The 15,599-nt window shown below is 36.6% G+C and overlaps 1 protein-coding gene across 11 annotated transcripts in view; it reads left to right on the top strand.

Annotated features, from left to right (window-relative positions):
• Nucleotides 1-15,599, top strand: part of dysf (dysferlin, limb girdle muscular dystrophy 2B (autosomal recessive)) — a 79,660-nt gene that overhangs the window by 1,630 nt on the left and 62,431 nt on the right. For 7 of the 11 annotated variants that reach the window (XR_008608250.1, XM_055060812.1, XM_055060808.1 and 4 more), the window contains exons 1-6: nucleotides 1,331-1,613; nucleotides 12,126-12,181; nucleotides 12,700-12,791; nucleotides 13,624-13,729; nucleotides 14,576-14,699; nucleotides 14,795-15,051. Coding sequence is in view for 10 of the 11 variants with exons in the window: in XM_055060812.1 (XP_054916787.1) it covers nucleotides 1,526-1,613; nucleotides 12,126-12,181; nucleotides 12,700-12,791; nucleotides 13,624-13,729; nucleotides 14,576-14,699; nucleotides 14,795-15,051 (723 nt within the window). In the remaining variant the exon portion in view is untranslated. Of the gene's footprint in view, nucleotides 1-1,330; nucleotides 1,614-4,498; nucleotides 4,849-12,125; nucleotides 12,182-12,699; nucleotides 12,792-13,623; nucleotides 13,730-14,575; nucleotides 14,700-14,794; nucleotides 15,052-15,599 lie in introns of those variants that run through there. The other 4 variants (XM_055060814.1, XM_055060815.1, XM_055060807.1 and 1 more) reach the window with 2 other exon arrangements.

Here is a 15,599-nt window from a genome sequence, read left to right as displayed (position 1 = left end):
AATCTCCTCCTGACATATTCCAGCCTGCTCTGATTTGCAAACCTCGTTTGTTCTTGTCTGAATGTATAAAACTTTGGTTTTTAATATTGTTCTTTGGCAGTTGGTGAAAATGTGTGAATTGAAGTTTTACAGTCTGTAAAGTCCAAAGTTTAGACTGTGAAATCCCCTAACTGCCTTTCTCTCTGACCGCTTTGCTTATTGATCCAAACCATGAGATTAGGATTATCTCAGTCTTATGGCACAAAGGGACAGGCTTCTGGGTTGGATTCATGTAGTTGGACAATAAATTGTACATTTATTCTTAGAGTCTTTAATAATAATGTGTCTTTCTGCCTTATGGTTTAAGTCCTTACTACAGTTTCTGGACTGTGTATTTTTACCACAACTGTTTAGTTTAGAAGTAGGACCTTAAAAAACTTTATTTATGGATTGGATATACATAGAGTTTAGTTTAAATAAATGAAAGGAGTGCTGTTTACTTTGTACCAGAAGATCTATTCTTCACTGAAAACCAGCCATGAAAATTGGTCCAGCCCTTCTTTCTCTTAATAACACCAATTAGTCTGTAGAGAAATTCAATAATGACTGTTAATACAAGCTATTTAACAGCTATTAAAGAAGGACTCAAGCGTGTCCTGAATATGTCTACAATTTCATTGAAATAAACAAAAAGACAGTTTGTGTCTTCGTTTGTCACAATTAGCAGTAAATCAATTAATCGTGTGACCAACAAAAATCGGCTTAATAATTTCCATTTGCCTGATTTATTGTGTTTAAATGTTCATTTTAATTTAAAGGTTACTGACTTTTGAATGTGTTTTTCTTGCTTTATTATGACATTATCATTATAATACTTCAAAATGGTCTTTAAATAACATTATTATTTATTGCTACAACGTCTGGGACAATTTAATGTCCAGTAAGTTTTGTTATTGTGACAGTTTTAAAAATACATAATATCATCCTTTTAAAGATTTAAAGTGGAAAATTGTGTTATTTTTCAAGGGTTTCAAAGGTATAAGATTAGCCTTTATTCACTTTTACTCATTTTATGCACTCAGTCCAGCGTTAATAAAATCCTTTATAGACTCATAGCTGCTCTGCTTGTCCAGTACATTTCATCCAAATTGAATCTCCAATTAATTTCCTGCATGATTGTTCCAGCAGAAGAGTGGGGATAACAGTGGCATGTTGTTTGGAGGATGATGGTTGGAAAATAAAGGCCACTCTGTGAGTGAGTAGCCCTTTAAGCCAGTTGTGATTGAAGGGACGGTGTGTGTCCAAGCATGAGTCAGCTTGTGGACTATTGCTCGGCTATGCAAGTGCTGGAGGTAGGAGGGGGTGAGGCAGCTGCTCCACCAGACGCTCTCCAAGCCCTTATTCATTCCTCCTCTTCTCCTTTCCTTCGCTATCTTTAAATGGATCTTCCCTGATTTCCTGGATGTGTCTTTGGGATACATGGACCACAGCGTGTGTGTTGGTGTTCATGGGATCTGAAGGACTTGTGCTTGTGTGTGCCTGAGCAATGCTGCGTGTGTTCATTCTGTGTGCGGAGCGTCTACAAACGCCGGACGACGACGTCAGTGATGCCTACTGCAGTGTCACCTATGAAGGTATGGATGGCGACCATGCACTACAGTAAAAGTCAAGGAAAATTATGGGACAAAAAGCTGAATATCTTTGCTTGCTTTTTCCAGTTGAAGTTGTCATCAAACTCTGATATAGCTACCAGGTTATTAGATCAACCTTTCTAATTTTAGGTGCGGCAGACACAGAAACATGTTAGGATGATGGGAAAGAGTGAGCAGCTGAATTGGGGATGAAGTGACAGATAGGGAAGAAGAATGCCACTGTGTTTCCTGTAAAGCCTGGTTGTGTTTATAGTTAGCACCAGTCTGTCAGCAGAGTTTATCCTCTGGGAACCCCAACAGTCCTCCCTCTCATAGTCATGTTAGCATGAGGCACTGAACTGAAGCAGCTGGTCCAACAGTGAGACCGAAACCAACAAAAAGTTACTAGACAGGCAAAATTTCTTAAACTGACCATGTTTCAGGTGTTATACCTACGATCTGGGTAGAGCTGGACAGCAAATCAATGACGTTATACATTGTGATAGACACTTGACCAATATCAATAGATAATACATCTGATAGAATAATCAATATATAGAAGGGATGTGCTGTGGTGGTGCAGGGGTCCTCGATGCAGCTGTCGCAGGTTCGATTCTCGGCCTGGCAACCTTTGCTGCATGTCTTCCCTTTCTCTCATTACTGACTTTCCTGTCAATTATCTGTCAAATAAAGGCCAATAGAGTCAATAAAACCTTGAATATATTTAATATATCGAATATTCACTGAGCTAATAGGCAGAAAAAAAGGCTTTAGCTGTTCAACCTCTCTTGGCTAAGCTAGCTGGGCGGAATCAACTAACTCACTTGTTCTTTGGTTACCTAGCAACAAGCTGTTGAGTAGCAGCAGCAATTTCAATTCCCGCCACCCTGCCTAAAAACAACGATGTGTTAAACCTAACAGTCACTGTACTTTGTCAGTGATTGTTAGATTGAACAATCACTGACAATTGATTGTCAGGGATTGATTTGTCAGTACAAAGTACACCACAAATTAATTTCATCAACATTTCCAGGTGCTGAAAATACAGTTTTATCTACAAATTGGTTGTTTTGTTCAGCTTAAGTAAACATTTAGTGCGACTGAGGTCTCTAACCGTACATTGAACTTACGACATGTTGGAGCACAAAGGTTTCCCTGTGTGATATATGCCAGAGCCTGCAGCAAAAGCACCAACTTGTGACTATCCAGGCAAAAATCTGGACCTGAATAAACCTTTATGAACGCTTGTTGGATTATTTGCCACTCAACTGTCAGTATTACATTTTTCTACTCCTTATTTTCATATTTGCTTAATGTACATCATTGAAGACCCTGCTAACAGTGTGCTAACCTCGCTAACACTGTACATGTATGCACAAATATGTACAATAAATATATACAGACAAGACATTATCTAAATCATCCACTACTAATATTAGCATATTAGCATTGACATCGCTAGCGCTAATATTTCTCCTCACTAGAACCAGATTAGCATCTTTGCTATGCTAAGTAAGGCTAATATGCTACTTTATCTCTGAAAATGGCAGATGCTGACAAATAAAACTGAAAACTCAGCAGTTTGCAAGAGATTTTAGAGATTAGCAATTTCACTGGCACTGATTTTATTTTTGTCCTTTTTAAAACTTCTTAAAGCATCTTATTCGGTAAATAAATTTGTATTTATGCTAGGCTAAAAAGGCTAATATAATGTATTAGCATTGTATTAGTCAAGTAAAAATATGAAAGTATTAACAGAAATGACAAATTTGTAGTGATAACTGACATTATTGCTTGCGTAGAAATGTTAAATTTTATTTAATAAAGTAAATTATTAATGATCAAATAGGAGTGTTACACTATCTTCTTAACTCCCACTTTATTCATTCATAAATTGTGTGGTTCCCTCGGTAATTGTTAATGTTTTAATTTGTTTTATGTGTTTGCCTCATTGTCATCATAAATATTTTAGTATTAGTATAATTTCTTAATCACAGTCAATATGTAGGCTTGCCTTAAAGTAATTATTATTAATTTGAAATTAATTGCATCGCCTCTAAGAATTGTTTTTATTTGACCAAATTTAGTTTTAATTGTCTAAAAAAACTTATCAAAAAGTATTTTGATTATAGATTCTCTACTAAGTATTAAAAAGTATTCATCAACTGTACTAAAGCTGTAGAAATTACTTAGTTGTGAATTTTAGTTTCGCTTTCTCTCCAAAGACAAGGAATATTGTGGACACAGTTTGCCACCAGTAGGTGGCGCTATTTTACTTTGTGCGCTTGCATTTACCCCGGTGTGAACCTAAAACTGTTTTTTTTTAAAGTAAAATGAAATAAATGTTCAAATAACGGTGAGTCAAACAATTTACCTGAGAAGTTAAATAATGTTTAAAACAGTTAATAAAAGCAAAAACATTTTGTTTTTGTAGCTACATTTCTAAACCAGTTACTGTCTCTTAAATCAATTTTGTATTTCTTGATTTTTATTCTTTCATTTTCAGACAACGCGTCTGTTGAAATGTCAAGTAAACCTGCAGGTTTTCTCAATTGCCGTAACACATTTCAGAGGTTAAAAAAGGTTGTAATTTGTAGGTTGCAGTTTTGAAAACAAGATTTTTAGCTGTTTTGTTTTACTGAAAACATAAGATTAAAATCAGACCTAAACATTTACCAAAAGAACAACAGAGACGAACTGAGTGAAGGGAGTAGAAATCGATATTTTTCTGGCAAATATTTGGCTGAAAAGGAAACAATAAGAGAGGAAAAGAGAACAGGAAATGTTGAGATTTCCTTTGAATGTGAGGTGTGTGTTCCTGACAGGCTCGCTTACTGCAGTTTTTCTCCACAAGAGATTCAGAGAGAGAAAGAAACCGGAAAAGACAGCCTGAGAAATAGACAGAGTGAGAGAGCAATCCGTGGATAATCGGCTTCATTTTTCAACCATTAAACAACTTCATCTGGTGGAGATTTTTCTCCAGAAGAAGCCGAGAAGATCTTTATTTCCCATCCCAGGCTGGTTATTGTGGATGCCTCGTTATGTAAGCCATCGCTTCTTCCGCCCTGGATCCTTTCGACCTCCTGAACTCGGTCACTTCTCATTCATTCAGATCTTAAACTGTTAGATCCCAGGGACTTTTTTCAGCTGGATTCTGCTGTAGCCATGTTGCGCTGCGTTCTCCAGCGGGCGAACAACCTGAGGCGATCTGACCCTCTGGCCAGTGTCACGTTCAGAGGTAAGGGAACAGCACCGGGGCTTTGGCGAAATGCGTCAAAAACATCCGAAAACTCCTGTTTTTAGAAGGTATTCATTCATATACAGGATAATATTTTTAAAAAATGAATACAAATCTCAGGACTAACCCCAAATGTTAAGAATTTCAATCATGGATTTCTCTAGAAAAATTACCATTTTTTGAGGTGTGTAAAAATAATATAATAAATAAATTAAAAAGAAAATGTTTATATATATATATATATATATATATATATAAACACTTTAAGAAGTATGCTAACCTGCCTATGTCTTGAACTATAATTACTATAAATGTGTTATTGTTGTTTCTCCTATCCACTCCAGTTTGGCTCAATCAAGATGCTAATTTGCCTCATAAAATAAAATTGAATAAAGGAAGCATTTCTATGCTAGCAATAGGATTAATTATCACTAAACGTTTTTATTTATTATTTATTACTATAAGCTTTTCTATTTGAGTAACATGTTGTCCAGACATTAGTCTTCTTTAGCCTAGCGTAGACACAAATTTATTTACCTGATAAAATGGTTCAAAAAGGAAATCTGTTATTTATAGAGCTAAGCTCCATAGATTTTCTCTTATACATTTGAGAATTTAACATTTGTCTGCCGCTTTCAAAGATAAGCTAACATGTTAGCCTTGCTTAGCTTAGCGAAGATGCTAATCTGATTCTAGTGAGGAGAAATATAAGCATTAGCAAAATCAGTGCTAATATGCTAAATAGCTTCAATCTTTTTCATTTGCAGTGTTTCTGACACCAACTTAATTGTTTCTACATTTTAAAACTTAAGCTAGCATTTTAGCCTTCTGTCTTTTGCCTCATTGCATAAATAGTAATGTTGGAGTTCGTCTCGCTGAGTTGAATGGAGGAAATCAAATTGACGGAACGTAAACAGTGTTAGTTGGATGTTGCAAAATGTTTTTGTATGGGAGGGTTAGAGAAATCTCAGCAAACATAAAGGTTCATTTTAGGCTGGTCTGATGGGGACGGCTTTTGAAAAGCGTTTTTGTATTTTTCGCAGCACGGTAAGGGATGAATCCACTGGTGGTAGAGTTTCACTACTGTCACGAACAAATAGAAAGAGAAGAGCCGAATTTGCCTCTTAACCTCCCACACATTGGTTTTTATCATCAGTCACAGCCATTTTTAGAGTATAGCTGTAACATCTGGAAACTAAAGTGTTGTCTAAACACAAAGCAAACCAAGGTGTTGGAACCAAAAACCGGGTCTTGGATGTTACATCCAACCGTTTTGGTTTGATTAATTCCTCAGTTTGCATTCATAATAGATGTAACGTATGACTGAATGGATAACAGAGGTAAACAACCTTCTACCTGCCCTCCATCATCTTGTTTGTCCAACTTTTTTTGTACTTTCCATAAGTCAGTGTTTGCCTCCTTAATGAGGTGAACTCTGCGCTTAACTTCCTGCCTTTGTCCAAACACAATTTCCTGGTGCCATCAAACATTTACCTCCCTGCTGCAACCAGAACTTATATCTAATCTTACTGGTAAAACAAAGTCTGCCCAGTGAAAAATGGACATTCAAAACAAAACAAAACACAACACTTCAGCCAGAAAGATTAATTTCTACTTCAGTGACTGACCTAAAACTGTGGCGTTATTGATGTGGCATGTTTCCTTTTCCTGATAAGTGAAGTCTGATTGGATAATGCACTTTAGAAAGTAAAGCTTCTTAACACATTTTGACACAATGTAGCTTCAATTGATTAGAGACTGTATGTAAATATTAATTTTAGGTCTTTCCCAAAGATTCTCAATTGGATTTAGGTCTGTACTTTGACTAGGCCATTCTAAACCATTGATATTCTTTGATTTATACCACCTAATAGAAATGTTTTCATCCATTTTTCATGTGAATTAGTTTCCATTTTCCCTCTGAATTATGCTCCTTGTCTGGCTGAGTACCCAGTACTCTGAGGTTTTCACAGAGCAGCTAAATTTATACTAACACGATGTCACACTTTACACTTTCACACTTCTTGTTCTCTTCCACTTCACAGTTCTGCACCACTTTGTGTTAGTCTATCACACTAACAGTGTTTTCACACCTGATAGCCCAATGACTCGGTTTGATTTGGAACCAAATTTGCAACATTTGTTACATTATCAGCTACTGTGGTTTTCGTCCACACCGCAAAAGTGATTGAGGATTTGGTTTGTTTGCACCAAACCAACCCAATCCTTTGAAAACCTTTTACCCTCCTCACTTGTGGTGGCGCTACACAATGAACCACTGGAGGAAACAACATAAAAAACCTCTGAAGAAGACACTGAGCCCAACTTCCTTTACAAAATGCAAACAAAAATATAGCGACGCCAGATTTTAGTGATTGATTTCTCACTGATGTTTGGCAAAAAAAGACAAACCATTTCTCCTGCTAGCGCTAAGCTTGTGTGTTTATTTAAGGGTGCATTCACACCAGTCCTGTATAATCTGCTTTAATCCAACTCCACTTCACTTGGGGAGGTGTGAAGGCATAATGAGACTGATGTGAACCAAAACTTTTACTCTGGTTCACCTATAAACCCAGATCCTGGTTTGGTAAAAGTTAACTCTGGTGAAGTTGGAATACATGTTTGTACGCCACGTGGCGCAGAGTCCCCTCTAAAAGCAGGAAGACTACAACGCAGGGCATTCTGGGTAAATAATACAACCAACACAAATGCAAAATCTAACACTAACTGGAGAAATGACTTGTGTTTGGAAATTATTACATTTTAGTGGTTGCGCAATCCTACAACCACTAAAATCTGACAACACTCCATTTTTGTTTAAATTTAACGCAGAAGGAAGTTGCCAGTGTCTTCTTCAGATGTTTCTGTGTTGTTCCTTCAGTGGTTTTTGGTGCAGCAACAGAGAATTCAGTTGATCTGTGGAAGAGAACCACACCAGCTGAAAATATAACTGATGTTGCAAAATGGTCCCCAGTCAAACGAGTCTACAGGACTATCAGGTGGGCAAACAACCTCAAACTTTTTAAACTATTGGGAAACAATGTACAAAAGGTCACAGGGTAAACAGCTTATTACATTTTACACTGACATGTTCTTTGTTATGAATGTCACAACCCCAGATATTTGTATTTTAAACCATTGAAGGACTAGCAGGGAACATTTCCTTCACTCTGGAAAACAGACACCATGTCCATTTATAGAAATTATAATAGAGCAGCAAGGAAACAGTGGGAGGAGAAGCAGGCAGATCCGTCATATGAAGGTAATAAATCCCATTTGGGATATAAACATAGGAAGGGGCAGATAAGAGTGCTGCTGTCAGTACTGGAACCTGAAGGTTTTCCCTCCTGTAGAAGATTGTTTCCATGAAGAGAAGGCTTTGGTTTATGGAAACTATTTATAAGTTGTCATGTGGACTGTTTTTCCTCCTTCTTTCCTGCATCTGTTTGTCTGCAGGTGCAAAAGTGATTGAGGTTGACAGCAAGTGATTGTGTTTGTGTGCAGAGTGAAGGATTTCCAGAGAAACAATAAGTTTTCTCATCCATCCAAACTTGAAACAGTGCTGATTATAGTCTGAGACTGCTGTCTTGTATCTGCTGACTGTGTAATTTAATTTCCATTAATCATACTTCTCCGCAAATTGGAATTATGAAAGCAAATTTGCTCCATGGAAAGTTGCCAATTTTGGAAAAGCTCAAAATTTTTGAGTTTTTGCAAAGTGTACATTTTCCTGGCTAATCTTGAAAAATAAAAAAAACGCACATTTTCATCTATTAAATAAGAATTCAAATCACAGGGGAATAAGTTTGTTCACATAAGTCTTTGAAAAAACATGCTTCCTGTTGTCTTCTTTGCCATTTCCAACAGTAGTAACATCCGATCATTGATCACATGACTTGTGTGATGGAAAAAAAGTGATGACTTGTGGTTTTGCAAAAAACACTAAATTTAATACAGCTGAAAAAACACGCCTGCGTTTACACTGACCAAATTGTGTAAACGCAGTAACGAAAATAAAGTTTGGATTGGAAACCTTTGCAACACAAGGAGTCACGTGATCAACGACCGACCGCAGCAGGAAGTGGTACGGGGGTAAATTTGTTCTTTTATTGCGTAAATAAACTCATTTACATGTGATTTACATTGCATAAAGGAAACACAGCAATCGCGAAGTTGTGTTTTTACGGCAGCAGTGGAATATCAACAAAGAATTGCGTCACATCCACAAAAACGTAGTAAAAATCGGCGTGCTTCCATTGAGCAAATTTAATTCCAATTTGCGCAATTTGATGGAAAAATGAAAACTACTGCAGCTCCTGCCATATTGTGCCATAAGAAAAGAGCCAGCTTCTCCTGCTCCTTAAATAGCACACACAGTCATGCTGGCTGACAGACAAACACCATGCAGATCTAAACTTGGGTTTCCCAGGCCGGCTTCACTCGGCTCCCTGTTCTATTCTCAGACCATGACAGAAAATGTGCCAAGCTGAACCAGCCGGGAAGTTAATGCTGCGTTACTTCCTGTCAGATCCAAACTCAGATACCAGCCCGAGGGACTGAAAGTAACGCAACCTCTCGACCTGTGTGTGGAAGGGTGGAGATGTTTTTTAAGATATCCTCTAAGAACGGAGGCCCACTTACGTAGGAGCTTCTCAATGTATGTGTGTGTGTTTGCACTTTGTTGCCCGTGTGTGGGTCCAACGTGTGTGTGTGTGTGTGTTTGCACTATGTTGGCTGTGTGTGTGTCCAACATGTGTGTGTTGGGTGATAGAAGTGGGAAAAACAGGAAAGAAAACAAGATTTTGAGGGTGTGCATTACAAGAGGTGGAGAATGGTGCGTTTTTGTTTTCAACTTTCGGAATTGATGTAGATCGGGAGTGTCCAACGTGCGGCTCGTGGGCCATCTGTGGCCCTCTGAATGATTTTGTGTGGCCCCCTCTCTACAGTTCCAGTGACCTGCAAGCACAGCTGATTGATTCAGAGGGATAATTTTGTTTTCAATTGTTTTAGATTAACAATTTTTGCAGACAAATAAAATTTTAAATTTACAAAGAAGTTACAACATTCATTTAAGTCTAAAGTAATTTTTGCATTTGTAGTGTAGGACTACAACCATAGCAACTCTTTCTCAGTAAATAATCAAACCCTCAACCCCCCAGAAATATTTGGTTTTTATGACCCTTTGTTAAAAAAAAAAATAATTAGTTTATTATTGGAGCAAATAAAATAATGAAAGTCACACAAATGTTTGCATTTAATAAAAAACATAATCATATTAACCTGCATTTTGAGCATTAGGACGAAAGGCTATAACACCACTCACTCAAAAAAAATGCTCAAAGATTGCTAAAAGTCACGTTGTTTTTAACCAGTTATATCATAATCTTCAATTTATGTCCAGTTTTACAGAGAAATGTGTATTATTCATGTGTTAAATTCTGCAGAGATGATAATTTTAAACATTGCATTAGTGTAAATTTAGGTTTGATCCTGATTATATTCATTAGGCATTTAAGGCAAGAAACAATCATAGTGTGTGATTTCACTAACACACTTTTTACCCCCAAAATTATTAATTTAAACATTTAATTGAAAAAGGAAACATATTTTTTAATTCCACTTCTCTGATTTTTCTTTGTTTAATGGAAACGCAGCTCATGTCGGATTACAGTCCTTGAACTTTGGGACGGTTTCTTCGATTGTGTCCAGTTGCATCATGAACGACACAATGAGCATTGTTTTTATTTCCTTCTGTCTGGTTGAATCATCTGGATTTGTTCCTTTCATCCACTGAAACTGAACAAAAATAATGATAAAGGTCTTCATCAATAACCGGCGATGGTTCACTTCCCGGTGTGTGTTTGTAGTTTGCCCTGGGATGACCCCTGTACCAATACGATGAACTAAATTTAATGTTTAGGGCTCCTCTGAGGTTGATAACCTATTCTGGCTGTTCATTGTCCCGTCTGACTTTCTGCCTGACAGGGCAGGAAATCAGAGCTCAGGACTTCATGTTGCAGGAAGTGACAGAAAGATAACACACACATACGGACATTGTTTGTTGGTGGTTGTTATTTGAGAACCGATTCAAAAAAACAAGCTTTGAAATCAGAGTTGGGACGGATTTGGTTTTGGTTTCAGAGATCAATAAAGCAAGAAAGAGCGGAAGACAATGCAAACCTTAAGAACATTAAGTAGGAACATGTTTGCATTAAAAACATGACAAAGTCGAGTTTATTTATACAACATTACACTTAGTCAATAAAAATCATCAATAAACATCAAATAAATTGATTAATGTTTCATTTATGATGTTTCAAAATCAGCTCTCATCAGCTGGGTTTTTAGCCTATATTTTAAGGAACTCAGTGTTTCGGCTGTTTTGCAGTTTTCTGGAAAACAGCAAAACATAGAAGCTGCATAGAAGCTGAATGCTGCCTCTGCATGTTTGGTTCTGGCAATGCAGAGCAGAACCAGAACCAGAAGACCTTTGAGGTTCTGGAATGTTATGACAACAATAGATCCTTAATGTATTGTGGTGCTGAACCATTCAGTGATTTCAAAGTCCATTCTCTGAGCTTCAGGGAGCCGGTGGAAGGATTCAGAACTGGGTGATGTTTTATAACTTCCTGGTTATAGTCAGAACTCCAGCAGCAGCGTTTTGGATCTGATCGATTTTTTAAATCAGATTCGTGAAGACACTGTTGCAGTAATTGATGCGACTAAAAATAAATGAATTTCCGTACATCATTCTGAGACATTACACCTCTTATCCAGGAAATGTTCTCCAGGCGATAGAAGGCCGACTTCGTAGCCATCTTTATGTAACTCTGAAGAGTCCAGATTTTAGACCTGATCTCCAGTTTCTTGCTGTGGTATAGTTGAAGTTCAAAAATAAAACTTTAGCTTTGTTTCTGTTCATCTGGAGAAAGTTTAGGCAAATCCACACATTTATCTGTTCAGAGTCACCTGGTGACGTCATAATGTAGAAATTGTGACAACAGCATCTTTAAGTTGATGTTTTTCTGTTGCTGGTTTGATGAAGATGTAGCTTATGCTGAAACGTCATTGCATAACAAGAGTTCAGCTATTTTTCAGTTTTATTCATTCAAAACGATTCATTTATCTAATACAACATTTATTGATTGAATTTTCACTGGAAGCTTTTACATTATATTCTTATTTTACTGGATCAAAAACGAAATCATGTTGCAGTGTCAGTTATAATCTGCCAATGTGATATGCTACTTATCCAACATTTCTTCTTTCTGCTTCAGGGTCAAAGAAGAAGACAAAGGTCATTAAGAACAACCCCAACCCGGTCTGGAACGAGGTGAGTTAGGGTTAGGGTGAGGGTTAGGGTTATCTAACTCAATTATCAAACTTTATGGGAAACTTTACTTTCTAATATGTCAGAATATTCTTACAATATTTTGACATATTAGTATGTATATATATATTACCTTTAATGATACAATTAATTTGTATTACTGAATAAATATATTGTTTGTTGGAGTTTCAGGTTTTAAGAGTAATTTAACACATGTTGGTCTGATTGATAATCAAAATGGAAAAATTGTTATTTTCTCATACAAGCTTATTTATATCCACCAGAAATCTGTAGAATAAGTCAAAGCTAATGAATCTTCCAGTAAATACAGACTTTAAAATAAAATATTTACACAATCAGCTAAAGTCCAGCAGCACCATAAAACCCATGCAAAAAGCACATTGGAATAATTTTAACCAGATCTAAGTGATGATAAGAGTTAATTATTCTATTTTTTTTTTTATTTCTCCATGGTGAAAAAACATTTTAATGCTTTTATGATGTTATGTTCTCTCTGTTAGGGATTCGAATGGGACCTAAAGGGGATTCCTTTGGACTCTGGAGCAGAAATTCACTGTGTGGTCAAAGATCATGAGAAAATGGGAAGAAACAGGTACAAAAATTAAAATGTCTCGCTGTTAGCTTTCACGAAGAGTTTATATTTGCACACTAGCAATAAGTCAGCAAGTTGTTTGATCAGTTTTAGCTCCAGTTATTATTTGTAGAGGAGAATATTTTGGTATTGATCCAAGACAGATAAATACAGGCCAGTATTTCCAATATTCCTACTTTTTACTTTTCAATGTTGATACATCAAACTACTGACACTTAGGTGTATTTGTGTATTTTCTGTTAAATTATCTTGTTAAAACCCTGAAAAGAACTTAAAGTTTATAGGCGTCTGCAAAATATGTTAATAACACATTAACAAGACAAGTAGAAACATTAAAATATCAAAACTAATTTATGCGTTTTTTTTCTCTAAATGAACAACGTGCAAAAAATTATAATTTGAGAAAAAACAAAAATACAAAAACTAAAATGTCACCAGGGAATTTGAAACCACAGTATCAATCTTACAATTTTTGTTTGATGATGTGACTTTGCAACGAGTAAAGCTGTGGTATTAAACATTTCTATCAGCTGCACTTCTGCTTTGTCTCCAGTAGCAAGAGTTGGGTAGTTATATTTAAATTCACTTGAGGAAATTTTTAGAAAATATTTACTTATATGAGTACTTTTTGTTTTTACTTGAATAATTTCATTATGAAGTATTTCTGCTCTTACTTGAGTAAAAATATGTTGAGTTCTCTGGCAAGTTTGTATGGATGCACTGTTTACAAATAGGAGTAAAACCATGTCATTGTGTGCAATCTGGGTTTACTGAATGGGATTATTTAGAATGAAAAGTCCATGTGAATGTTTGCCTTCACTGATGTGATCAGGTTTCTGGGTGAATGTCGGCTCGGTCTCAGAGACGTCCTCAACTCTCCCAACTTTGCTGCCACCTTCACCGTCTCCCTGCTGGACACAAAGAGGAACAACACCGGGGTGAGCCGGTCGACCGATACAACTCTTACACCCCGGTATCACTGGTCCAGAAACACCTGAGAAACAATAAATTTTAATTTAATTTATTAATATTTATTTTATAAATTTATAAATTTAATAAATTTAATTTAAGCTAATCTACATGCAGCTAAAATATTAAACATAAATTAAGCTAAGCTAAATAAGACAATTGTTTTACCTGCCACACAATTCTGTTAACTAAATGAAATCTGGAGATGTTGGTATTATTAATTTAGTGCAGTGCGCCAGAGCAAAAGGAAAAATAACAGAGAAAAAACATTAAAGAATAACTCAAAGACACTTTTTTCCCACACAAAGAGCGGAACGTTCAGTCCGTTACAGCTTTATAGTTTTAAGCTTGATGTTTATTATTGCTAACACAGCTAATTTAAACGCCTGCTCGACTGATAACCTGTTATATTGGTGTTCAGGTCGCATTTTTACTTTTTTATTAACTGAACCAAAATAGAACAAATCCCACATCACAGCTCCACGCCAAGGTTTTCAAAGTCAAGTTAGCATAACTTCCCTCTCCATCACCATTTGTTTTTTCTTAATCAAACTTTTTTCTGACCTTACCTAGTTGTTGCAGTGTTGACAATTAGCAGCAAAGCACTAATTTATTTTTTATTTCACATGTAAGATTTAGTGCGTAACGGCTAAAACCAATGCTAGTCGTTGTTAGCTAGCAGCTTTTGGCCCTCCATTAAAGAGATGGAGGTGTGACATCAAGCTGCAGGGGGTTCATATAACAGATTTTTCACAGATTTGTGATGAAAACGAAGCTACAGTCTGCGCCAACCCACAATGCTTTTCGTCCACCAGGCCACGCTGACCCTGCAGGTCTCCTACATCCCTCCTCCTGGATCGGCTCCAGTTTTCCATCCTCCCTCACAGCCGGAGTCCCTTCCTCACAGCAACCCCAACATAGAGCTGGACACAGTTACAAGTAACATGATCTGCGTAAAAGCTCATCAATAACCGCACAGATGACAACAGTTGGGTTCTCTTCTAATGAAACATGGCCGCCTGTTTTCCACCCAGTGATCTCTCTGGATACTCTGGGCGAGGAGGACACAGAGAGTATGATCATGGTGGAGCCTGCGGAGGAACCGGGAGTCGACGACAGTCGGTCCCTGGTGATCGTCGGCCCCCCGGGGCCTCCTGGCCGGGAGTCGCCCACCAACCAGACGCCCAAACGCTCCCCGCCGGCCTACAACACGCATGGAGGGCTGAGGAAGAGGAGGAGAGGCTCCAGCAGTCAGCCCAAGCAGCTGGCCAACAAACCTCAAGACATACAGGTGGAGCTTTAAGGGATCCAAACAGGAATGAAACGTAACGTCACTGACTGCTGTTAAAACTGGAATACAAACTCAAAACTATGACTGAGTGTTGGAGCAAATACAAAAATATTAAGAGAATAAAGTTAATATTAAGAAAATTAAGTAGAAGATAATATTACAAATGTATTCTCGTAAATTTATAACTGCAGTTTCAAAAATATTCTGATTATTCTGATATTATTTCTATTTTTTTCTGATTTTATTCTTTTTATTTTTGTAATATTAAATACTTAATATTAAAAAGTATTATTGCAGCTTTATTTTCAAATTATTTTAACCTTATTTTCAAAATATTATGACTATTCTCCCATTATTACAACTGTATTCCTGTATTATTTTGACTTATTTTATTTTTCTAATTTTATTTCTCAAAATATTATGACTGTTTTCAAACTATTACTAATTTATTCTCCTTTATTTCGACTGTACGGCTCCATTCTCACAACATACTAACTTTGTTCTGGTGATTTTATGAGTATTCTTGTAATTTTATTTATTTTACTTTT

Source organism: Poeciliopsis prolifica, unplaced genomic scaffold (genome assembly GCF_027474105.1).
Source record: "Poeciliopsis prolifica strain line A6 unplaced genomic scaffold, Auburn_PproV2 SCAFFOLD062, whole genome shotgun sequence".
NCBI classification, from domain to species: Eukaryota; Metazoa; Chordata; class Actinopteri; order Cyprinodontiformes; family Poeciliidae; genus Poeciliopsis; species Poeciliopsis prolifica.
This window is presented reverse-complemented; position numbering and strand designations above follow the sequence as displayed.